This window comes from Cebus imitator, unplaced genomic scaffold, assembly GCF_001604975.1.
Source record: "Cebus imitator isolate Cc_AM_T3 unplaced genomic scaffold, Cebus_imitator-1.0 Scaffold191, whole genome shotgun sequence".
Lineage (NCBI taxonomy): Eukaryota > Metazoa > Chordata > Mammalia > Primates > Cebidae > Cebus > Cebus imitator.
This window is the reverse complement of record NW_016107506.1, coordinates 1724143-1751854: the sequence shown is the minus strand read 5'-3', so window position 1 is coordinate 1751854 and position 27712 is coordinate 1724143. Positions and strand designations below refer to the sequence as shown.

Sequence of the window (27712 nt, the reverse complement as noted above, 5' to 3'; positions counted from 1 at the left end):
TCTCCAGCATCTGCTGTCTCCAGATTTTTTAATGTTCGCCATTCTTACCGGCGTGAGATGGTATCTCAATGTAGTTTTGATTTGCATTTCTCTTATGACCAGTGATGATGAGCATATTTTCATATGTTTGTTGGCATCATGTATGTCCTCTTTTGTAAAGTGTCTGTTCATATCCTTTGCCCACTTTTGAATGGGCTTGTTTTTTTCCTTGTAGATCTGTTTTAGTTCTTTGTAAGCCTTTCTTGGTTGATCCCTTGTGGCCTTGAATTAATCCTTCCCTCTTTTCTGTAGACATAGAACTTCATATGGGCATCTCTGTTGGTACTTTCCTCATTTTATTTAATTAAATCAATCATAATACCTATCTCTCCCACTGTCTCTGTCTCTATCCATCCCCACCTAAATTGTGGGTTCAAGGACACTCAGCAAATGAAGCTACTGGCCATTAAACACCATGCTCCTGTTACATCCCATGCTGCTTGCCTCCTTTTATTCTAACAACCATGGGAAAGAGCTATTATTATCCCATTGCCAAGGGAGAATAGAGACTCAGAGAAAGAAAGCATCCACCCAATGTGACACAGTAAGGGGTGGATGCGGCCTTAAAATCTCTCCCCTCCTCTTTACTATCATGCTGCATAATAAATACTGGTTGGATTTATTCTAAAAATAATAAACATTAAATATGAGTTTTGTCTAACATTAAATGGGAAGTCAACTTAGTCAAAACATTCAAATATTCTTTTGCACTAAATCTTGCATTTCTCTTATCTCTTACATTTTCATATCTCTTACGTTTTTCTTTTTAATCTCATATTTTTTATCTCTTATATTTTTTCCAGGTCTGGCAACTGATTCTTACTTTATGAAAAAATTGAGTTGTAATTTAAAAGGAAAAAATGTATTATTTGTGTTATTAAATCTAATGAATTAATTTTATTCACACAATTTTATTTAAAGGTAAATGATTGTAAACTGTAGTTATACACTATGCCACCATTGAGGGAAACTGGCTTAAGGATATATGGAATCTCTTTGTATTATTTTTGCAACTATATGTGAATCTACAATTATTTCAAAATAAAAAGTTATTTTAAGAACTGATTTATTAATTCATTTCTTCCATTTTAAACCACCATGCCAACTAAAGGGTTTTCAGAAGTCTTCCTTTTTTTAGAAGTCTTATCTTTTCAGAAGTCTTTCTTATTTGTGTGTGAGGACACATTCACCTGGAGAGATTATCTCAGCTCTGAAAGGTGTTTTCAGTTTTTCACGATAGTATGCATGGAAATACGCTTTGAAACTGCTTTAGATACCACCATTCGGAAATTTTGTATTGTCTTATTTTATAAAGAATATCTGAACATTTGTTAGACAAAGGTAATAACAAAATAGAAGATAAGTTTAAAGGCACAAAAATTAGCTGATGTAAATTTAAATACTCAATTAACCCTCATCATAGGAATGTCACTGAGATGGTGACACAGATTTAATTTTCCTAAGCCTACTTAAAAAGTGACATGCTATTTAAACTTGATAATCTAAGGCCTCAGAAACAGAATATGGAATTGAATTCTCAAATTGATGTCAAGTAGGTTCCCACATTTTTCTCTCAAAAAAGAGCCACTCTTCACTACATTTTTATCTGTGGCCGCCATAAAAAAATGCATTTGGCTGAAAAATACTTTTTCTGACTTCTATTAGTCTAAACTGATCTAATTAACAACTTCACACTTGAAATTTTCTAGACACCAGATTATTTCAAAGTTATTCTGAATTCCAAGTAGTTGATTATTTCAGTCCTTGATAAATTAATCCCCCATGAATTAATTCAAAATATTGTCTATTCTATCAATTTTTAAAGATGGAGCACCCTTTGTTCTCTCCAAATTTTCTCATGTCCCTTGGTCAACATTTTACTAAAATTATTAGTTCATGTTATGCAGAACTATAGAAATAAGCAGCTTTGTTCAGAACTAGAGAAATAAGTAGCTTCCAAACATTACTATACTCTTCCACTTTATGAAGAAGACTGAAAAGTTATTTACTTTTTGGATTATTCTACTCTTTGCTCTTTGTCTTCAAAGATGGGATGTGATGTGAAAGATAAGCTATATTGTAATATACTATAACTCATGCACAATGCATAATACTACCACTGACAACACAATAGCCATAATATGGTTAATAAACTTCATAAACTTCACCATAAACTCACGCACAATGTGTAATACTGCCACTGACAGCACATTAAAAATAACTGGCTCTAGCATCTGCTGGTTTGTTAATACTGTGCATTCTATGGTCATAGGATACTGTGCATCCTACAGGTCAGACCTGTAGTCTTAGTAGCTCAACAGTAAATATTACCTAAATGGTGGAGAGGACTAAATCAACGAGAACTTACAGAACATTTGTGAGAGAAGATCAAAAGGCTAACTATGATATTTTTCCTCTCTATGTCTGAGATAGCATTTCATAACAATCTGAGGCAAAAATAAATAGTTAACTGGGGATTATAAAGCCAAATCCACATCTACCTGATTACTGGATGTATGTGTCCAGTTGGATAGATGCCACTAATATTCAAAATTTCCAAAATGATCATTATGAGAAACGCACACAATCTTAAGATAGTTTGATAAAACTGCAAACACTCAATTTGTCCTTTTCTTCACGAAAGGATGAAGAATGGACCGCCCTCAATCAATACATTTGCATATTTGGTGACAGACAATTTGATGTAAAGATTTAAAACAATACAGCAAATCCACTTGATCTTTTCAGTTATGACATATTTGTATAATGCAAATAAAGTTGTCTGCCAAGGTCATCAAAATGTCTTCTGGGAGTTCATCTATTGTTGACAGGAACATCCCAATCTGCTAAAAACAGATTTAAAAATATACTTAGAATTTAAGGACAAGGGGTAGCATTTGGGGTTACTTACATTTTCTTACTATAGATATCCTTTTCTGATAAATCACACAATAAATATACATTCATAAATTTAATCTCTTAAAGATATTTCAAACCAATTTGTATCTGTTCTTTACTCGAAATAGTAACCAAAGGCTGGGAGCAGTGGTTCATACCTGTAACCCCAGCACTTTGGGAGGCCAAGGCGGGTGAATCACCTGAGGTAAGGAGTTTGAGACCAGCATGGACAACATGGCAAAACCCCATCTCTACTAAAAATGCAAAAATTAGCAGGGAGTGATGGTGCATGCCTGTAATCCCAGCTACTTGGGAGGCTGAGGCATGAGAATTGCTTGAACCCAAGAGGCAGAGGTTGCAGTGAGCCAAGATCATGCCATTACACTGTAGCCTGGGCAGCAGAGTGAGACTCTGTCTCAAAAAAAAAAAAAAAAAAAAAAAAAAAAAAAAAAAAAAAAAAAAAAAAAAAAAAAAAAAAAGAAAAGAAAAGAAAAGAAAAGAAATAGTAACCAAAATATTTCCTCTGATGGATGCCTGTCCTGAAATTACCTGTATTGCTTTCTTGTGTCATGCCCAACTGCATTGGTCTCCCAGATTTTGGTAGCTAGAACTCTAACCGTATTCAGAAACAGAACAAAATTCAGCTGAAAAAGAAGGTAAGATTACAAAGAATTATTGTTAGTCTTCAAGATTTTTGTAAACATTTACGTAAACTGAAATTTTTTCCATTCAAATAAAAAATATTACCCATTCCATAAATGTGAACAGGGGAAACTGAGTAAGATTATTGAAAGGCCAGTGATTCTCGATTCACCCTCATGAAAATATAAAGAAATTTAAAGTTTCAACAACACTTAAAATACCAGAGGATGATCTGCCAGGATCCACAGGGACTTTCTAAACTGAAATTTAGATGAAGCCCTTCGACAAACTGGCAGGACAAAGGGTAATAGTTATTATAGAAATGTAATCAACTGTCTTCTCTAAAAGGAATTCCCAGGTATGTCTCTATTTTAGGGAGAGGAATAATAGAGATATTTTGGGGATACTCTCTGTCTATGATGTACGAAAAGTATTGGGTGAAGGTGATATGAGGTGTTCCTTTAAAAAAAAAAAAAAAAAGACAAGACAAGTAAGATGCTATATAAGGTCCTCAGTGTAGCCAATTAGATTGATTTTTAAAATGTTATAAGTGTGAATACCACTAGAGATAATCAAGTTCTAGCTTTTAAAACGTGAGGAAGTGGAGTGTTGAAGGAATAAGCCCCTTTCTGTCTGAGAACCTCAAAGATCAGTGAAGACATTCAAAATGAAGATGAAGAGCATGTCTCCAGGTCTGGAGTCATAAGGAGATGGAGGCCTGAAACCTTGGGTCCCTCCATTCAGGGAGATGTCAGCTGTCCAGAAAGTGCTAGTGATTAGGAATAATGGAAATGTAGATTGTCAACAGCAGGCACTGTGTCCATGCCAGAACAGGGGCCAGAAGAGAAAGCCATCAAGCCCTGCATTCCTGGGATAGTTTGTCTTGCAGAGTCCTGAATCATTTCAAGAAGTTAGAGAATTTTGGTTATCAGAGGACTTGTGTGTCTCAGTCTGAAATTCAGCTGACTGCATCAGCCCTGAACACCCCACCAACCTCTCTGCTATCCTACCACTGACTACCCTGTGGGCACCTCTCAACAATCACAACTTTCTTCAAGAACTCAGGACTAGGTCTTGAGCCCCACACATGTGGAAAAAACAAAGTTGGCTGTGAGCTGATGAAAGGAAAGGGATGTTTCCAGGCTGTTAATAGCTGCCACTTACTGAACATTTTCTAGTTTAAAACCTTACATAAACACGAAGGAGACATTTTTATTTTTTTACATCCATTTTTTATGGATGAAGAAACTCTAGCTCAAAGAGATTAACTGTTTTAACCTTGAATACCCACCCATCAGCTGGAATTTGAACCAGGTCTATGTGACACTGTATTGTGAATCCTTAACCACCATCTGATACCTTTTATCAGGAGGACAAAAAAATGCAAAACATGAGAGTTGAGGACTTCCATCTTCACCCACTACAACTTGAAGCTCACAGACAGATTTTGTTTTAATAAGAAGGTGAAAAGCCACTTGAGTACTGCTCAGGTCACTGAGAAAGAAGCACAAGTGCTACTTTCTGAATGACAGAATTTACTTCATGCCCCATTAATTCCTGTCTCTTTAAGAAAACAGCCTCTGGCAATGCAATGTAGCTGTTGTAAAGATATTGGGGAATGATATGTAGAACTGCTGTGTGAAGGACTAAGTGGTAGGAGCTGAAGCTGAAAAAGCTGTGGAGCAATACCAACTGGATTGCCACTTGTCATGCCTTATCCTCGAAAAGGAAGAAGTATAGATGGCTTCTGATGGGCCAACCTTAAGCTTCACCTTATAAAAGGACCAGGACCAAGCACTCTGTCTTTAGATTAGTAGACTACACTAAATAAATATGCACCCCCACTCCCAGAAAACTGACTAAAGGAAACACAGGCCAATCAGTTCATCCATTTAATAACTGAGAAGATATGTTCAAGGGCAAGCAAATTGATTATGAAAGAATTAAGAATTTTTAAATATTAAGACTGAGTAAAAATTGATGCTTTAAAAGGTAAGTAACAAAATACACACATGACATACATATATACACATATATTGATACATGCGACATCTGGATGAAATTCTAAATAATTATTCTGAATATTCAGAAAAATATAGACTATGGGTTCATTAGAAACTAAGTTACTGACTACTAACTATTGTAAATGAATTGACTCTTAGTCTCACAGCAGCTCCATGAGACAGGCATTTTCTTGTTCCCATTTCACAGATGAGGAACCTGAGGCACAGATTCCACATATTTTGCCCAGCCACACAGCTTGCAAGTGGTAGGGCCTTAATGCAGCCCATGTGGCCTAGATTCACACTTTATACTCTTAACCACTGCACTATAGTGTCCATAAAATAGAGTTGAGTTAATAGTAGACTAAGATGGAGACAGAAATTTAAGAGCAGGATGGATTAACAAAAGATTATAAGGAATCTAAAATATAACCAAATCTTAAAATCAGTATTAGAACACCAAACAGTAGGTCTGACAAAGCAAAAAAAAAAAATGAATTCAGCAACTTAGGAAACAGTTGAAGAATCCTCTCAAAGGGAGGGGAAAAGAACAGAAACTTGAGAGTTTGAAAAGGGGCATTTTAGTGAGGGTGTGGCAAGGGCTTTAACAGTGAAAATTGCTCCACTTTTGGCTTTGATGATGGAGGAAGGCATCAAGAATCATGGAATGCCGGCAGCCTCTAGAAGCTGAAAAAGATAAGGATTCTCCTCTAGCACTTCCATATGGAAGGCACCCCTGCCAACACCTTGATTTTAGGACTTCTGACTTCCAGAACTGTAAGAGAACAAATGCATGTTCTTTTAAGCCACTAAAAAAAAAGAACAAAGACTAGTGTGAGGAGCTATATAAGGTATAAGATGCCTATCTGGAGGACATGAAACTAAGAGTCCAATGGCAGATTATTTCTCTTTCTGAAGAAAAGATGACAACAAATAGAATAAATCAATAAAAACATAACAGAAGAAAATTCTTGCGCTAAAGGAAGACTTGAGTCTGCAAATGGGAAGGTGACATTTTATACCAGGCAAAAGAAATAAAAGAGAATAAGACAAAGAGGAAGTTTCTGGTGATTTTTTTTAGTAGTAGGAGGAGGAAGAGGAGAAGGAGGTATAATTTTTTTAATGAAGACATAATTCTAAGAAAAAAAATCATTAAAGAGTTCCTGCATATTTTATATAAAATTCCTAAAGAAAAAGACTTTGCTTGAGGCAAACTACAGACAAAACAAAGCAATTACTAAAAAGAGAGAAGGATTAGAATAACATGACCTTTAGTAAACATTAAAGCTAATAACACATAGAGTGAATTTTGTTTAAATATGGTTTCGAAATAATGCAAATATAGAAATCAAATTATTTTTCAATTAAAGATTTTTTTTTAATTTCAATAGTTTTGGGGTAGAGGTGGTTTTTTTGTTACATTGCAGAGTACTTTTGTGGTGATTCCTGATATTTTAGTGTACCCATCACCTGACTGGTATACACTATACCCAATATGCAGTCTGTAATTAATGATTTAAATAAATATAAAGATTTGTTCAGAGTGAACCACAGATGAACAAAAACAAAGAAAACATTTCAGCCACCATGGAAGCTACTCAAGCAGTCTTGTCTCTGAAACTTGGTTCCTGGAGTTTCCTTTGCCTGCACCCTTTACTCTCTCCACTCACTTTCCCTTCCTAGGTCAGTTCTCAGGGTTCAAGTCAAATGTCACCTATTCTCAGAAGCATTTGTTATGTTTAAATGTTTGCCTCACTCACTAAGCTTTAGCTGTGGGAGAAGAAATAAGTGTCTATCTTCTCCTCTCCTCTCTCCGCTCCATTGCCTCACACAGGGCCTGCAATGTTCTTGGTGTTTGATCAAGATTTGTCCAATGAGAGTGAATAAATAGGTGAATGAGATATGCGTGCTGTAAACACTACTTATATTGAGGTCAGTTAGCACATTCCCCTTCAATGTAGAATTTTCACTTCTAGGCATAACTCGCAAAAGATATAATCATAGGAAGAAGTCAAAATTTAGGCATAGAAAAGGTAACTTATGAAATAGTTATAAAATCATGTCTTTACACTTGCCATTTTTACCTTTGCTTTTGGATACGGGCTGGGCAGGAGTGCTCTTCCCCTATTCCTGATGTTTCCTTTCAGGGAAGGGGCTCAAATGATATGTCCATCTTTTCTCTGTCCTCCCCTTTATTCTCCATCCCTGGAGGAGAAGGATTGAGTATTTGATAAGTAAATGTGGGAAGACATACTGAGCTTGCTTGATGCAGCCCATTCTTCCTTCTCTCGGGAGCTTGCAGTGAGCAGACTTTCTCTGCAACATCTCCAGGGATAGGAGCCTGCCCCTCAGCATCCTATGCCCAGGTGGGAAGATCCTGACTAATTATGGGGTTCTTCAATAGACCCACTTGTCTAACAGACCTAGGTTCACATCATCCACCCCAGTCTCCCACAGTAGTAAGGTTCTCTCTCACTCCCTTGCTTTATAGCTTAACATGTTTAGAATAAGAGCAGCCAAAAGAGATGCTATGTATTAGTTTCCCTCAGAGAAAATTTAAATACATCCTATCTGCTCGCCCAATGTTTTGGCTTATTTTTCAATATTCAAACATAAGAATTTCTTTTTGCTTTGCTTATTTGCATATTGGTACTAAATGCTGAACTTTTACATAACATGTAATAAACTCTCTGATCTCTGATCTCCATCATATACTATAATTTGATTATCTGTATCACAAATATAATGACAAAATATGTAGTTCATTTCTAATCAGTTGGAATTCAATTTATAACTTGGAGACAGTTTCTATGGTAAATGTTAAACTTTAATTTCATTTAAAAATATATTTCTAACTGATTTAGAAAAGAAAAGGAGTTCTGAAGGGAAGATTTTTCTCTAGGGAAAAATCAGTTTGGTATTTACAATTGTATCAAAGGTCAGAGATTAAATTTTTATCCATTTTTCTTAAAATTCCTTCATTATCAGTCATCCTTCTCATCCCCATCCTTTGTTTTTGGTGACTGCCTCTCCTTGCAATTGGGAGAAAATTTACCATTCACCCAACAGCAGCTGAGAAATATGTACCTTGTTTGTCTCTTTCTTTTCATATTCTGAAAAGTGTACTAGATATAATATTTTTTAGACTTATTTTTCCTAAAGGCCTTTGTTAGAAATATTCCTAAAGGCCTTTGTTAGAAATACCATCTGATTCCTTCCACCAGAATTGCCTAAGATATCCTGTGACATGTATGCATAACAAAACATTTATTTTAAAAAATTGCAGCTCTGTATTTAATGCACTCTTGTAGTATGCAGCTTCCTCAAGAGTCACCTGCTTGCTTAGTCATTCAATATTAAAATCTGATCATTACTCATACGATGAGCAAGCCAAGTAAACAAACTGTTTATTGACCAGAAAGATTATTTCTTAGCTTGGATACACAATGATGATGTGAGGCATGATGAAATAAACATCTAAAATAAGTAAATACATGTCAATAAAAAGTGACCGGAAAAAGAAATAATCACCACTGCCCCATATATTCCTAATACCCATCAACATCACTAATGCAAACCATAAGCTGTCACAGTTACATTAGTTCTCTGGAGCATTATTTAAATGTCAAAATCTCTGCAATAATGTTGTCAGATAAACATCGGACAAAATATCCCCAAAATTTTTCCCAACTTGAACATTCTTTGAGTCTATGTCTTATTTTTATGGAGTTGCCATAAAATGAACTACTGCCTAAACTACTATGGAAAATAAGCACATGAATTCTAAAGTCTCAGTGAGTGACAGACCCTAATTTTCTATTTTATTTTATTTATTTATTTATTTTTTAATGCCAGTAGAGGGTTGCATTAAACACTGAGTTTAGGATTTTCTCTTTTATTACTCCCATTCTATAAGCATTGCTTAGATGTATATACTATAAGAAAGGTGACCCTGGAAGAAATTTCTATTATTCAAGCATTAAAAATATGTCATTAAATTAGTTAAACATTTACATTTTATGACAATATTTATCTTGTCTTGATTCTTTAAAAAAAAATAGTCCTCCTTATTACACATTCACATTTTAATTCAGCTAGGATGAATCAACTCATTGTAAAGGAAAATATTTTGAGACTTTACAGCATCTCCAAAGAAATGGATTTAAGTGAATGGGATATGTGGGACTAACTCCCATCAAATAGCAAAAACCATGGATCACCATCACATTCGCTGCCCAAGCTCACCAGCTGCTGCAACACCGATCTCCTTCCATTACTCATATCAGCAGCTGACTGTTGTTTACAATTGTTCCCATTTTAATGCAACTCTAATTCCTGTCTCTTTCTTGGAAGGTTGCATCAAGAGTACAGTCCCTCATATAGATGTCAGAATCAATCAAATAGGACTATGCACTTAAATCGTATCTCTCTTAGACATTTGCACATCCAAACTAGTTCATCTTATCCATCCATCATAATACCTCTAGAGTTTTCCTTTTAAAACCCAAATCTAATCAGCTCACTAATCTGCTTAAAATATTTTGATGTCTCATCACAATTTTAAGGAGAATTCAAAAGTGCGTTAGCATGACACATGAGTCCTCTCCCATCCAACTTCACAGTCTGATCTCCTGCACACTCTGCAGATGCACTGTTCATTCCAGCTATAGAAAACATAGCATGCCCACGTGTCAGGGACTAATCTCTATGCCAGGAAAACTCTTCTCTGCCCTTTATCTATTAAGTGATTTAGGTGAGTGATTTCTACTCTTCCTTCATACATTTAGTTCAAATCTCACCTTCTTGGTGTTTCCTTTATTAAGCCCTCCAGACTGAGTTTGGTGCTTTCTCGTCCCTATTCTGAACTTCACGATGGCCACAGAAAGACTTAGATAAGCCTGTATCACTACTACATGAACCACCATTTAGATAAGCCTGTATCACTACTGCAGGAACCACCAATAAATAGTAGTCTATTTATTGAATGCTTTTCATAGATTATACTCAGCACATTAATAATCTTACATAGTCCTAATAGCCCTATGAAGTAGATATTAGAATATCCAATTTCCTTTTTAGAAAACTTCATTTTAAAAGGGGCTAAATCATAGTACGGTCAGTAACTGGTAAGGGTTCACACAGGATTCATACACGTGTTCACACAAATACCAACCCTCTTATAAAAACTATAAGTTGGACCTCCTCCACTAATGACCTGTATGACGTTGGATATGAGTTTGACTGTTTATAGAATAGAATGTTAGTGAGACTCAACAAAATCTGAGTTCCCCCAGCTCCAAAACCTTTTAATTCGAAGTCAAATACTTCTCTGTGTGCCAGTATTGCCAGTCATAAAATTGAAACAATAATATTGATATATTTATTTCAATTAACTATGAAGGAAACTATATTTTAAATGATTGTAAGGTACCTACATGTGGCATGCTTATCAAAAAATCTTATGATCCACAATAAATAGTATTATTAAATATATATCTATATTTTTATTCAGGCAATATTTCCTAGGTACCAATAAATAGCAGTCATTCTAGAAAAATAAGAGAATAGATTATCCCTCCCCATGAAGAGCACACAGGGAGACAGAGCTAGTAAGCAAAATGCCATATGGTACACTTCTAAAGTGTCTGATCACATAAAACACAACCAACCACCCACAACCATGTGAACACCCACTGCTTACACTGGCCAGGACTTTTGTGTAATTTCAGGTTTCATTGTTGAAGAAATTTTTCTAGTTCAGTGACCTCCAAATAGGTCGTTTAGGGTGCCATCATCATGATTTTGCCATATTGATATTATTTACCTACTATTGTCTATTTCATACCTTTCTTCAGTCAACTTTCATTACATTCTTAAAATTTAAATTTCACACCATTAACCATAAACAGAGAACCAGTAGAAACTGCTATAAATAAGAGACAAATGTGAAATGCATACGATGGAAACAAAAAGCCTTATGAAATGTTATCTAGATTGGGCTGTCTGTCCTACCACCCTCCCACTCCCAGAGAAAGACACTACATATGTCAGAGTTGTTCAAGACCAAGACCAAAATAAAACTTTCTCCTTGATGTGTTTAGAAGAATTGGAAAGGGACCAATATTCATATATGATTCAATACTGCTGAATGACCTTGCATGTGTCACCTAAGTCCTCTCATGCACCAGGGTATGTTCCCTTACATAAGGAAACACTGCTCTAGCTTATATCCTATGGCAAGAAAGAGCAAAAACTGTGGGCTTCAGCACCACATTGCCCAGGTTTGACCTTGGCTTCAGCATTTTCTAAATGTATAACCTCAGGCAAGTTATATAACCTTTCTTGAACACAAACTGGGAATAATAAAAATACCTACTTGAAAGTTGTTTGAGGATTAATGCAAAAAAAAAAAAAGACTCTGAAATATTCTTGAAACAAAAAGGGACTCAAATATTTATTCATCAGATGATTAATAAAATATAGGAGATTAACTTTGTTAAGAGAAACAGGAAGACTGTATCAGTCCGTTTTCATGTTGCTAATAAAGACATATCAAAAGAAAAGAAAAGGCTTAATGGACTTACAGTTCTCCATGGCTAGGGATGCCTCACAATCATAACGGAAGGTGAATGGTATGTCTCACATGATGGCAGACAAGAGAAGAGAGCTTGTGCAGGGAAACTTCCCCTTATATAATCATCAGATCTCATGAGACTTATGCACTATCATAAGAATGGCACAGGGAAGACCTGATCCCATGATTCAATCACCTCTCATGCAGTACCTCCCACAGCATGTGGAAATTCAAGATGAGATTTGGGTGGGGCCACAGCCAAACTATATCATTTCACCCCAGCCCCTCCCAAATCTCATGTCCTCATATTTCAAAACCAGTCACACCTTCCCAACAGTCCCCTAAAGTCTTAACTCATTTTAGCATCAGATCAAAAATCCACAGTCCGAAGTCTTATTCAAGGCAAGACTAGTCCATTCTGCCTATGAACCTGTAAAATCAAAACCAAGTCAGTTGCTTCCTAGATACAATGGGGGTACAGGCATTGTGTAAATACAGCCATTCCAAATGGGAGAAATTGGCCAAAACAAGGGGGCTACAGGGCCCATGCAAGTCCAAAATCCAGTGAGGCAATCAAATTTTAAAGCTCCAAAATGACATCCTTTGACTCCATGTCTCACATCCAGGTTATCTGATGAAAGAAATGGGCTCCCATGGCCTTAGGCAGCTCTGTCCCTGTGGCTTTGCAGGGTATAGCCCCCCACCACCTGGGCAGTGCCCCAGTATTTAAACTCTGTGTAAAGGCTCGAACCCCACATTTCCCTTCCACATTGCCATAGCGGAGGTTCTCCATGAGGGCCTTGCCCCTGCAGCAAATTTCTGCCTAGACATCCAGGCATTTTCATACATTTTCCGATGTCTAGGCAGAGGTGTCCAAACCTCAGTTCTTGACTTCTGTGCACTCGCAGGCTCAACACAACATGGAAACTACCAATGGGGCTTGTGCCTTCTGAAGCCATGTCTAGATCGCTACATTGCTCCCTTTCAGCCATGGCTGGAGCAGCTGGGACACAGGGCAGCAAGTCCTTAGGCTGCACACAGCATGGGGACCCTGGGCCCAGCCCATGAATCATTTTTTCCTCCTAAACCTCCAGGCCTATGATGGAAGGGGTTTCTGTGAAGACCTCTGATGGGTCCTGGAGACATTTTTCCCCATTATCTTGGGGATTAACATTCAGCTCCTTTTTACTAATACAAATTTCTGCAGCCTGCTTGAATTTCTCCTCAGAAAATGGAATTTTCTTTCTATTGCATTGTCAGGATGCAAATTTTCCAAACTTTTATGCTCCGTTTCCCTTATAAAACTGAATGCCTTCAACAGCACCCAAGTTATCTTTTGAATTTTTTGCTGCTTAGAAATTTCTTCTGCCAGATGCCCTAAATAATTTCCCTCCAGTTCAAAGTTCCACAAATCTTTAGGGCAGGGGCAAAATGCTACCAGTCTCTTTGCTAAAAGATAACAAGAGTCACCTTTGCTCCTGTTTCCAACAAGTTCCTCACCTCCATCTGAGACCACCTCAGCCTGGATTTCATTGTCCACATCATTATCAGCATTTTGGTCGAAGCTACTCAACAAGTCTCTAGGGAGTTCCAAACTATCCCACATTTTCCTGTCTTATGATCCCTTTGAACCATTCCAACCTCTGACTGTTGCCCAGTTCCAAAGTCATTTAAACGTTTTCAGGTATCTTCTCAGCAGTGCCCCACTCTATTGGTACCAATTTACTGTATTAGTCTGTGTTCATGCTGCTGATAAAGGCACACCTGAGAATGGGAAGAAAAAATTATTTAATGGACTTACAGTTCCACGTGGCTAAGAATGCCTCACAATCATGGTGGAAAGTGAATGGCATGTCTCATATGGCAGCAGACAAAAGAAGAGAGCTTGTGCAAGGAAACTTGCCTCTATATACTCATCAGATCTCGTAAGACTTATTATTATCATGAGAACAGCACAGGAAAGACCTGCCCTCATGATTCAATTACCTCCCACAGAACCCTCCCACAATACGTGGGAATTCAAGATGAGATTTGGATGGGGACACAGCCAAACCATACCAAAGACATTTTGGTAAAGGTAAAATTTGGGCAGGGCCTAGAAAGACAATTTGATCACCTATCAATAGATGCTGGATGAAAGGATGGGTGAATGGGAAGAGTAACACAGCCTGAAGGAAATATTTAAATAAAGACAAATACCACAGAGTTTCTCCTTTTCTTTTCCTTAACCTGTAAATTCAAGATCTCAGGTTTCTGCTAGTACCATACCACTCTCCACACCATAATATTGGCATTCTCAAGGCCCTCTCATAAGGGCCTAAGAGTAAGTAGGCACTATTTCCCAATCTGTATTTTTATGTCTCTGTTTTTATTTTGTTTCAGGTGTTACAGTGCCTCTTGGTTGACATCAGTGCAAATGCAGGTGCTCATGTCTCGGTCAGTGCCCCAGCTTGGTCAGAATGTATTGAATTAATCAATCTCACCTCTCCCACTTCTTCCAGGCCAGCTGCCCTGCCTGCAGCATCTCCTGCTGTTCAGACTGAGCATCCCTATGCCTTCTCATGATGCTCCAGGAGTCCCAGAACCAAAATAAAGCATCATGCTCTATTGTTAATTAGGAAATATTTCCCTTATATTTTGACCTTACAGGGAAAATTTTTTAAAATCATCCTCAAATCAACATCAAGATGGCACAGGTGTCTGATAAATGATTAAATTTGGAGACATTTATTTTCAGAACAAAATTAAGTATTTTCCAATGACTCTAGTTCTCTTTAACATACTTTCAACACACATGAACAAAACAGAAAACAACAATGCTATATCATAGATTTTACAATTCCAAAATTAAGTGATTCCTTCCAAACTTTTACCGGAATCTATGATTACCTCTAAAAATCAGTTCTCTTGACATGAATGCTTCTGATTGCTCATACTTAACAAATTCCCTTACTCTCTTAAATTTAGTTTATCTCATATATTGCTTAGAAATTCTGACTATAATTTATCTAACTTTACTCCTAGATATATAAACATCAAATTAATAGAGTCTACAGTATTATAATAGCCTAAAACAGAATTAAGTAAGGGACCTAATTTGGATTTTAAATTCTGGGCAAATAGTTTTTTGTTAGAACATATGGTACAAATATTTACATAAAACCATGCCACATGTAATGTATGACTAAAAAACAATCTTATATCCTAAAGTTAAGCTATTTTTTAAAACTATGAACATAGCCATATAAATGGAAAGATTTTTCCCATAAATTCAAGACAGTTTGGCATGTTTTGGAATGCAAGTGAAAAGAATGTGGTCACAAAATACATGTTAAATTCTTTGTTTCATCACACTAGTCATGTGAACTTTATCTGCATGAGCTGTAGTTTTCTCCTGTAGAAATTGAAAAGATTGCATAAAACGGACTCACAAGTACTGTAATTTTACTTGCTTTGTGCTCTTATTTTGCATCTTTCCTCTTCTCAGTTCCCCAGGATATCTATTTTTTAATGCATGTTTTGTTTTTCCAACAAGTATTTATTGAGTGGCCACTCTGTGCCAGGAAACTAGCTAAGCACTAGGTATCATAAGTTTAGAAAACAAAAACAAAAACAAAAAAAAACATGGCTCTTGTTTACAAAAACCTTGCAGTTATGGTGGACAACATGGACATTCCACAATGAAAGACATGATACAATATGATGTTAAAAAGAAAAAGCCTTACTGTGCCCTGTAGATTATAACCAGTGATCTAATTTAGATTGGAGGGCATCAAGGTCACAAAGAAAAAGTAGTATTTCAAAAGAGGCACAGAAGGAAGCACATTCCAGCCTTCTAGAAATACAGTGGGGCATGTAGAACAGACCTGAGAAAAACAGAGGTGGGCAAGGTCAAGCAACTGACTGAAACGACACAGCCAGGGTGTGGTGTGTAAAGAGGCACAGGCACAAGTGAGACATCTTTGCTGGATTATCAGAGATGTTAGATTTTATTATAAATGCACGGAGTTCATTGGGTAGGGACATTAATGCTGAAGTCAGAACCCGGCTCCATCACTTAATATTGGGTATTCTTGCACAGTTTCCTTATATAGAGTTACTGGCAGAATTAGATACATTGATGTATATTAAATGCTTAACACACTGCCCAGCACATTGTAAGAACTATGTCATGTTTGTTGTTGCTATTATTATTTTTTTTCTTCCTGGCTTCATCGCACAAAACAACTCAGAAGAAGGAGTACCACACTCTGAACACATGGAAGTTAAGTTCTGGGTTTATTTCTCCTTTTACAGGCCGGTTCTAACATAAAATGAGGAATGTGGGCTGCATGGTCCCTAAGAATGTGGGCCTGAAATCCCAGGAGGAAAATACATAGGAGAGTTTTGCTGGAAATCACTGCAAGACCATTTCATGATCAAGTTAACCCAGAGATGTCATCTGCTGCTTAGGAGATGGTGTGAGGCCAAATACAAATTAAAAAGCAAGAGGCTTCGTTCTCCCTGTTGAAAATGGGGGAAGAGATTTCCCTTTCCTCCTTTTTCTTAGAGCATTTACCTTAGAAAATGAGTATGTACTTTCTCATCTCTGATATGTTTATAAATCCTTTTGAAGATTAGATAGGCCTTATGGCCCAGGAATATATTTCTCAAGGACCAAGGAACCATCTCTTTGAAATGCAAACATCAAGAGAGAAAGCATCCCTTTTTCTAGAGTAGGAGTTTAACTTCGATAGGCCCCTATTTTGAAGTTGCAAAACTTCCTCCTGCCATAAAGCAATGACAAGCTTGTTTTTTTTCTCCAATAAAGCTACTTAGCCACAACAGGTGGTCACCCCAACTACCAGGTAAAGTTAGGATGAATTATGTGTGGCCTATAGTATTGTCAAGTCCCTCTTACTTGAAGACTAGTTATTGTTTCTCTTGAAAACTTGTATATAATGAGTTGTAACTGCTTGGCTATACAAAGGAATGACATTTCTTTCTCTTTGCAATCTCTTAGCAGATTGCATGTAATGCACACCACATTCTGGTTTAATAACTTAATAGTAAAAGTGTTTTCTTTCTCTGTTACCTTTATGGAGAAGATTTTGTTTTAAATTATATTTCCCTGATAGTAGAAAGCTGGGGTGGGGGGAAACCCTTTCTCCCACCATTATAACAAACAAATCCTGGATAATATGACAAAATTATTTTTAACTTTTTAAATGCATCAGAAAACAAAGTTACAAGACAATCAATTAACCCAAAATTTAAGGAAAGTCTGACATCTCCAAGGAGGATGGAACATAAGCACCTGCTTCTTTGGGGCAGATGCCAAAATCTAGCTGATAAAAAGAATTCAGTTGAAATGTTGAACAAATTGTTCAATGAACTAGCCAAAAAGAAAATTAAGAAAAAAAAATCAATTGACAATAACAACAAAAACAATAAAATACTTAGAAATAAGTACCAAAAGCACAGGCAAGAAAAACAAAAATGAACAAGCAGGATTGCATTAAACTGAAATGCTTCTGCACAGGAAAGGAAACAATAGAGTAAAAAGGCAACCTGTGAAATGGGAGAAAGTATTTGCAAACCATGTATTCAATAAGGGGCTAATACACAAATTATATAAGGAACTCAGACAACTGAATAGCAAGAAACAACCCAATTTAAGAATGGGCAAAGGAGCTGAATAGACGTTTCTCATACAGCTCTAGCTCACCAAGTCTAGCTGAAAGAGAAGCTGAAGGAGCTCTCTATGCCATGCAGATTGCCCTCAAAGCAACCTACAAAAAAACTACAAAGGCTAGTGTGCCATCTACTGGAGGGGTGAAGAAACTACACCGTTAGCAGGCTGGATACCAAGGCACTTGGTGAAATTAGATGTTATCACAAGTCCACTGAATGCCTAATTCATAAACTTTCCTCCTAGCATCTGGTGCAAGAAACTGCTAAGGACTTCAGAACAGATCGGCACATCCAGAGTGCAGCTACTTGTGCTTTACAGGAAGCAACTGAGATCTATCAGGTGCGCCTTTCTGGAGACATTGAGCTGTGTGTAGTCCAGGTCAAATATGCAACAATTATGCCAAAAGACATCCATGCTGCATTCATGGAGAACTTGCTTGAGAATCCACTATGATAGGAAACAGTTCATTCTCAAAGAAAAAAATTAAAAGCTTCCTCCTCTCACTGGTATTTCTGAGCGTTAAATTCCCCGTGCCACTACCCCCATGGACTCAAAAGGCATTTAAGTAAATGACTGTGAGTGAAAAAATAGGGAACAGAAATCAGGTACTGGTAGTTTTTCCATTTTCATTTGTGTGTAAATTTGTAATATAAATGCATGGAAACAAAGTATTAATACACACCAAATGTTTCAGTTGAACAAGTTTCAGCAGTGCACCTTTATAACAGTTATAAATAGACCTGTTAAATTTTTCTGAACAATGCCAGCATTTGGATTTTTTAAAAAACAAATTTCTTGACAGCAACTAACTTGCGTTTGCAGCACTTTTATCATATAGTAAATTCCATCCACTCACTATACTTTTCTAAATAATCCTACATACAAGTACATGTTTGTCTGTACTGTTCCTGTCAGTTAGCTACCAAAATGGATTAAACTATTAAAAAAAGAAGAAGACTTAGCCAGGTGCAGTGGCTCATGCCTGTAAACTCAGCACTTTGGGAGGCCAAGGCGGGTGGATTACTTGAAGTCAGGAGTTTGAGACCAGCCTCGCCAATGTGGTGAAACTCCGTCTCTACTAAAAATACAAAAATTAGCCAGGCATGGTGGCATGCGCCTGTAATTTCAGCTACTCAGAAGTCTGAGATAGGTGAATCACTTGAACCCAAGAGGCAAGATTGCAGTGTGCCGAGATTGCACCACTGCACTCCAGCCTGGGTGACAGAGCGAGACTCCATCTCAAAAAAAAAAAAAAAAAAAAAAAAAAAAAAAAAAAAAAAAAAAAAAAAAAAAAAAAAGACTTACAAATAGCCAACAAGTATGTGAAAAACTGATCATCATCACTAATTATCAGGGAACTGCAAATCAAAACCACAAGCTATCACCTCAAACCTGTTAGAATGGTTTCATGAGTCTGGGCATGGTGGCTCCCACCTGTAATCCTAGCACTATGGGAGGTGGAGGTGAGTGAATTGCTTGAGCCCAGGAGTTTGAGACTAGCCTGGGCAACATGGCGAAATCACATCTCTACAAAAAATACACACATTCGCTGGACATGGTGGCACCTGCCTGTAGTCTTAGTTACTCAGGAGGCTGACGCAGTAGGATCATTTAATTTAAGCCCAAGAGATCAAGGCTGTAGTGAGCCATGACTGTACCACTGCACTCCAGCCTGGGTGACAAGAGTGATCCTGTCTCAAAAAACAAAGAATGGCTTAATGGCCATTGATAGTTCAAAAAGACAAAAGATAAATGTTAGCTAGGATATTGAGAGAAAAAATAATTGTACTCTGCTAATATGAATGTGAGTAGGTACAGTCCTTATTGGAAAAAGAATTAGGGGTTTTGCTTTGTTGCCCAGGCTGATCTTGAACGCCTGCCCTCAAGCTAGCCTCCTGCCTATGCCTACCAAAGCACTGGGATTACAGGCAGGAGCCACCATGCCTGGCCTATTCCCATTTTATAGGTGGCAAAAGTGGACCCTGAGTTTTTAAAACTTGCCCAAGCCTAGCCTGCCCAGTAAAATTTCAGCCTGCACACTCAACAGAAGGGCAGGACTAACAAAGAAAGCCTGGCCCAGAGTCTATGCTGTCACTACTGTGACACATTTGGCATCACTCCAAGAAAGGGCAGACCTCCTTAGTCCTTCATACCGTGTCCACGTGCATTTCAAATGGGCTGGACAGACAGATCATGCACTGGTGTGGCAGAGCTTCCCCCATCTTTACATCTTCACGCAGTCCTGGAGAGAAGAGACCTTGCGTGCCCGTCAGGTTTATCACAGGGGCACTAACTTACTATCCGCCTGGTTTGCCAGCAAGTTACGGGGAAGATCAAGAAATGTACTTAGGAAAATGCTTCTTTTTAATCAAGTATTTATTGCATTTAATAACAGGACCTCACATAGGAAGCAAGGAAGTGAAAGTGGAAAAAACAGTATGTTACACTTTCTCACATCGTATTTTACTGTGTTTGAATAGGTGAATCATGGAATAGTTTACCTGAAAAAGTGAGAGCTTTTTTAAAATGTAAATATCAATTTCTTGATCATAAAGTAAGGCCTTCTGATACTCCTAAAATGGATAGTGCTAAAGTGTTTAACAAAACGGTAAAAATAAACTCTACTCACCAACAAGAGGTAATAATTATACCACTTTGTGTAGATAACTTGACAGCCTTTTGAAAAATAGCCAAACCAATGGTATGCCAGGTTTTGTAGGATACAAAAAGTGTGGACATTCTGCAATCAGAAGGTCCTGTGCACAAACACAGAAGCACTCATGGTGTCATCCTAGGGGACCGTGGAGTCTGGGAAGCCAGATCGTCCCTGGGAGTCCCCTCAGGTCGGAACGGCCACTTACTGATATACAAGGCACAATGTGCTAGTCTTATTGCGGTTCAGAAACCAATATTATTTTTATGACTTTATGGAGACATTTTTTAAGTTAATGTGTTGCGGGGAGAAGTCTACCTGGAGTGTGGATAAGTTATTAACACATGAAAAGTAAAAATGATAATAGCTAATGCTTACAGCGCTATGTGCCAGCCACTGTTCCTAACTCAGTCCAATGACTAACTCTTGTAATCTACACTATTATTCCCATCTTACAGATGGCAAAAGGGGACTGTGAGTTTAAATAACTTTCCCAAGGCCAGCCTGCACCATAAAATTTAAGCCTGTACGCTTGACAAAAGGGCAGACCTAGGATTCAAAAAAAGGCAGCCTGGCCCAGAGCCTATGCTGTCACCAAGGTGACACTGTCAAGTGGTCAGAAAAGGGCTGTCTGAAGAGGCTGTCCATCAGCTGATACCTGAAGGAAGAATGGACAAGCAGGGGGAACAGCATGTCAGGTATACAGAACAGCACATGCAAAGGCCCTGAGGTGGGAACATGAAGCATGTTTAGGGAACTAAAGAAAGCCATTGTGTGGAGCTGAGGCAGCAGGACCAAGAAGATGACATGAGATGGGGGAGGAAAAAGGCACCAGGTCACGGAAATGAGGAAAATGTGTATGCTGAGTTTAAAGGGACAGTGCTCAGAATTCCACAACCCTAACTCTCTCAGACCCATGTCCTTTCCACTCACCATCACTGTGGCTTAAAACCCTACCCAGGAGACACCCACAGTGGTTACTCCACTGCCAGCTTCAATGAAGCCCTGAGATCTTTCCAAATGAAAAACCTGCTTCCTTCACTCTCCAATGCCTAAACTTCTGGTTGTCACCCCTTGCAGGATTAGGTGTCAATTCTTTAGTGAGGTTTAGAAACTCCTTCAGGGTCTGGCCCTGCCTCCTTTGTCGCCTCAGTGCCTGACACTGTTCTACACCCACACTCGACCCCGGCGCAGACCATTGGAATGCTCTCATACAACCTGCCAATCGGCGAGGAATAAATGTCCCCCATTAATCACTACCATCTTTGCTCATGTTTGTTTATTATTTACTTCCAATGCAGATATTAAAGTACCTTTTTTCCTGAAAGTCAGTAGTGCTTACAGAGCTCTTGTCTTGGCATTCTAAGTAAAATAATCATTATTTTTGGAATCCAGGTTTTAAAACCTATCAACTTGAGTTCACTATGTATATTCCAAACCCCTGGATTTCCAGGATTTCTGTATGTGCTTTAAGTTAATCTTCTGAACTGTTACCATAGGCAATCTAACTACCTGGTGTTACACACCATACAGTTATCCACACAGGCCTTCCACAGTCTTATTCCCAGAAGGGGCACATCTCTTTCCTAGGAGCTCTCTTTTCTTGAAGTGTGTCTTCTTGTCTCTTGAGGTATTCCCCTTTTGAATTGAAAATTCCACCTTGGAGTTTTTCTTTATAATTCTATTTTTTCTTTCCTGTAGTTTTCTACTTGCTTTTTCAGTTTTTCTCTTTCATAACTCAGCCTTCTTTAAATTATTGATTAAAATAAGTAAAATATTTATTTCAAATCCAATTATTGACGTTTTATGAAAACTTTCAGATCCACTAGTAGATTATGAGTACATTAAGAACCTTCAGGGGAATTGTGATAACACTGAATTGTAATCATGAAACAAAAGGGTAACTGTCAGTGAACAGAAAGCTATTCTTGAATCTCAACTGTGATTTTTGAGATTAAATGAACTTTGTAATATAGGAAAAGTACTTCAGAATTCTTAGCTTAGAACTGTCATAATTTTAGCTCAAGAAGATGAAAATGGCCTTCCATATGAATTTTCTTCAAAGTTTATTGAGTGTGCTGTCACTTCTATTTCTCCATCACCAATGGTGAATCTTCAGAAGCCCTTTAATCACCTAGCTTTACTGTTTCATACTGTAAATTAGAAACCTCAGAAAATAAATTTTTCATCCCTGTTGATGATGTGAGTGACTTTGATCTGTAAATAAACTATAAAGCTTTGGATAAAAATCAGTCACTTCCATGAAAAAAATGCCCTAGGATTTCCTTTTCTCCACTGTCCTTTGCTTCAATTCCTGGTAATTTTACAAGGATCTCTTGGATTTCGCCTTCATTTTCATCAAATACAAAATCAAATGTAATCGTTATATAATCATATTAAAATGTAGGCAAATTTAAGAGCATTATCTCTTACTGATCAGTCTCAGTACAAGACACTAAATACAAAGAAAAAGTAATAAGATATAGATTGTTCCCTTAAAAAGATAACAGTAAGATATTGAGGAGCAAACACATAGATGAGGAATTAAAAAGGAAGAAAGTAAAAGGCTTGAAAGTATAATAAATACGGATTAAGTACAGTACCAATGGGTAAAAAAGAAATCTGAGCAGTTAATTTTTATCTTTAAGTTCATTGCTGTCTCTCAGGGATACAGCTGTAGATCTAGGATTGTTTATCACCAGATTAATACAGCAGCATTTCATTTACATTAAAAATTAAAATTACAGGTGTCTATACATTTAAGTCATTCATTTATCCATAATCCATTTTTTAGTTTCTCCTAGAATATATGGAATTAGAATCAATTTGTTAATAGGATGGTTTAGCAAGGCTACAAAATAGCTTCTCTAAGAGTGCTCTATATTTTATTTCCCTCTCTAAACATTTCTTTCAATGGGCTTCTACAATGAGGGTTCCTTTTGATCTCTCCTATTTTCTTTATGCATTTTTCCTATGAGGTAAATAAGCTCTTATCTGATTCTTTGGATGAGCCTACAAAACCTCAACCACATCAATAGCTACCCTTCTGAGAAAATAGTGACACACTGTCCAAAAGAAAACAAGAAGAATATGAAACTGGGGAACAAAGAAAAACATCAAAATTAGTTAATAATCAAATTGCTATTTTTTTATAATTTAAATTTATTATTGAGATAGTAATTCTCTTTTTAAAATGCTTGTAACATGTATTACATACATGAACAGCAGTAAAACACAAAGTAGCATAATTTCTTTAACAAATCAAAAGAAGCTGATTCCTTAAAGTCTTCAAAGAAGATCAAGAGTAAACATTTTGATAAGTTTTATTAGATACAAAGAAGTGTGTGATTTTGTTTTCCTTTGCAACATAGATGCAATGTGCATTGGAGATATTACAGGCAGATAACGCCCAGTGCAACATGCATTGTGGACTCTAGTCTTTCTCCCTATTATTAGGTTAGTGAAAAAGTAATTGAGTTTTTTGCCATTACTTTCCATTCTAATATTCTATCCTATTAGATAGAATTATTTGGGATATTTCTTGGTATAGGATCCATTTAACTCCTTAGAGGAAGTATCCCAAATAAAAGCCTTAGGGAATACTTTATATATCATATTACCATTCTCTGTCAGTAACTTCTGTGTTTTCCTGCTATTTCATCTTTCCTTTCCTATCATACTGACCTACTACCAAGTGATCAGAATGTTAAAATGGTAAAATAATATAATGAATAAAAAGGAGACTTAGGGCCTTCTAACTCCCAAAATATATAAATGTTCATAGATGTTTTGAAGTCTCAGAATTGACCCCAAGGGCTAGCTGATTAAAAGAAGGCTTTCCGCATGAGTCTCATTGTCAGTCACAATAAGGGTCTGATCTCTATCCCAGACTCTCCCAACAGTTGTTGCTATACATGTAAGTTTCTCAAATCTATTGCAGAATGCAGTGACAGGCACACTTTCTCTGGGTTTTAGCAGCAGTTTAATTATTCATCTCTTTTTTAACTATACAAACTTTTAAACTTACCCCAATAGCTGCTAAGATTGGTGCTTGATAAATCCACTTGATGTCTCCAGCACTAAGTTCCCAGCACCTGAGACATTGAAAAAAACTGTCATGAATAAATTGGCAAAGCAAATGGGCAGTGAGAATTAAGTAGGATTTTAAGTTTCACCAAAAACTCCAACCTCATACTTCCAATTAAGAAACAAGCCACGGCCGGACGCAGTGGCTCACTCCTGTAATTCCAGCACTTTGGTAGGCTGAGGTGGGTGGATCACGAGGTCAAGAGATCAAGATCATCCTGGCCAACATGTTGAAACCCTGTCTCTACTAAAAATATAAAAATTAGCTGGGCGTGGTGGGGCACACCTGTAGTCCCAGCTACTCGGGTGGCTGAGGCAGAAGAATCGTTTGAACTGGGGAGGGGGAGGTTGCAGTGAGCCAGGATCGCGCCACTGCACTCCAGCCTGGTGACAGAGTGAGACTCCATCTCAAAAAAAAAAAAAAAGAAAAAAGAAAGAAAAGAAATCTTATCTTAAAACTAGCCAATGGGGAAAAAAACAACAACAACATGTAGCAGGTATTGATTTTCATTATTATCTACCTCTTGCAGATGAGTAACAATTTATAAATATTAGTGAATTACTTTTTTGTTGTTTTGTTTTTGTTTTTTATTTATTTATTTATTTTTTTTAATTTTTCCCCATTTATTTATTTTATTGCATTTTAGGTTTTGGGGTATATGTGAAGAACATGCAGAATTGTTGCATAGGAACACACATGGCAGTGTGATTTGCTGCCTTCTTCCCCATCACCTACATCATGCATTCCTCCCCCTGCTATCTCTCCCCAGCCTCCCACCCCCCACCCTCCCTCCCCTATTTCCCCCCAACTGACCCCAGTGTGTAGTGCTCCCCTCCCTGTGTCCATGTGTTCTCATTGTTCAACAACCGCCTATGAGTGAGAACATGTGGTGTTTGATCTTCTTGTGACGAGAGTTAAAACCATGTTTCTAGAGTTGCAAAAAGTAACAGTCTTCTAAATGTCATACAATTGATACTTCACTTTTACTATTATTGAAATGAGCCATAATAATTTAAATTCATTGATAAAGTTATCTCTCTGAGACATTACAGCAATTCTATTTTACTTCATAAATTGTAGATCCTTACAATAATGCAAGTTATTCTTATCCATAGAAATGCAATAGAAATGAATACAAATTATTCTTGTCTGTAGAAATGAAAATAAGCTGTGATGTTCACTGGAATATAATTGACTAGTATCCTGTGAATATTGAGTGGTTTTTGCATTTATTTGTAAAATTTCTGTATTTATTGTATGTATTTATTTATGTGGTTCTTTAGATTTCTCCTTTGAACCAGTCATAACATCTTAGTAGTTCCCTCATTAATTAATGAGGTTAAAAAATCTAGAGACAGGCAAATCAAAACCACAATGAGATACAGTCTCATACTGTATAGTTAGAATGGCTATTATTAAAAAGTCAAGAAATAACAGATGCTGGCAAGGTTGCAGAGATAAGGGAATCCTTATTCACTGTTGGTGGGAGGGTAAAATAGTTTAACCACTGTGGAAAGCAGTATGGCAATTCCTCAAAGAGCTAAAAGAATTACCATTCAACCCAGCAATCCCAATACTACAATCCCATTCCTGTCTACCTCTGCCCCTACCCCTCTCCTTACAGATAACATCTTTTATTACCTTACTATATATGTTTCCAATGTTTCTTTATGCAAATGCAAACAAACACAAAGCTTATATTCTTACTTTCCTCTATGGTTCAAAAATGTAGTGTATGCACTATTGTGCAATTTGCTTTTTCCTTTTAAAAGTGTATTTTTTATTTCTTTGCATATCTGTACCAATAGAGCTCAGTAGCTCTGCATTCCACTGGGAGAATATACCACAGTCAAATCAACCAGAACCCTACACTAAAGTGTAATTCTTGTCCAGCCAAACTGAAATGCATATATTCAGTGGACTTGAAGTTTGAATAACATGGAAATTTAAGACACAAAAATCTTACACTTGCATATTATTGAACATTTTCTAGCATTATTTACATGCATCTGTTTTTCACATTATTTAACCAGACAAGAAAGATAAAAGACAATATTACGGAGTTATGTAGAATCACACTACCCTAAAAAAGCTTTCTACCATAAGGAAGGTGGCATACATCATGTGACTGTAAATTGAACATTGATTCACTTAGCCAAGATCTAAGCTACAAGGCTTTCGGATTCCATAAATTTTCTTTTCAGTTTTTGACATTTGGTAAAACTTCACAGTCTTTTTTCTTTGCTTCAATGGCAGAATCTCAATGGTGTCTCCTAACACATTGGGATTCAATTATACAATTCAGATTCTATAAAGTGCCTGTATTTGGAAGTAGGTCAAAACAAGCTACATCTAAAAACATAAAAAACTTGTCTTTAATGGTCACTGTCAAAGTTTCAAATTTGCCCTGTGATATAAGAACATAAACTGAGATTTCAAACTTTTTAAAGAAAATGCTATTAATGCTTATTTTTAGTTAATTCTTCAATGTTCCCACTCACACTGCCTTTGTTAACATGGCCAGAAACTACCCTCTGTTCAAATTTTTTCTAATAAATTTTAATCTTCTAGGAAATGCAGCTCTGGATGATGAAGCCTGAGACACAAAGGTCTGACTAGAAAGTAGAACTTCCTACCGCCAGGGCTGGAAATAGGCATGTTGCGCTACCCAACAGATCCAGAGAATTGAATTCACTGAGTACTACATTCTCTCCACAACTTACAACCAGTAAGAGTAGAAGAAGCAAGAGAATCTGACCCCAAAAGCCTGTGCAGATGTTCTAGAAATGTCAGAGGGCTTCTTGGTCCTTTCCTTTGCAGCTCCCACCTTTGCTGCTGGATGGTGAAACAAAAATATAGCAAAGAAGTGATGGGTTTCTTCTCTCATTGGCATCTCTTGTCTCCTTTGGTAATGAGGCAAAGAGAAGATAATAAGGTATCCTATAAGGTGTTTTTGCTTTTGTAAGTAAAAAGAAAGAGCACAAAATTGCTCACTTTTTAATTTAATTTGCACAACCTAAATTACTCCATTATCTTAGCTGACCTTAGTAAAATAACACTCTTTTTTTTAAGACAGTCTCCCTCTGTTGCCTAGGCTGTAGTGCAGTAACACAATCTTGGCTCACTATAGCCTCCACTTGCC

The 27712-nt window shown here is 37.0% G+C and overlaps 1 protein-coding gene across 1 annotated transcript in view; it reads right to left on the bottom strand.

The window, feature by feature from the left end:
* Nucleotides 1-27712, bottom strand: part of PTH2R (parathyroid hormone 2 receptor) — a 103060-nt gene that overhangs the window by 10064 nt on the left and 65284 nt on the right. The window contains exons 9-10 of the mRNA XM_017546749.2: nt 24511-24577; nt 3487-3581 (exon numbers count right to left, since the gene is read on the bottom strand). Of these exons, the coding sequence (XP_017402238.1) occupies nt 3487-3581; nt 24511-24577 (162 nt within the window). The remainder of the gene's footprint in view (nt 1-3486; nt 3582-24510; nt 24578-27712) is intronic.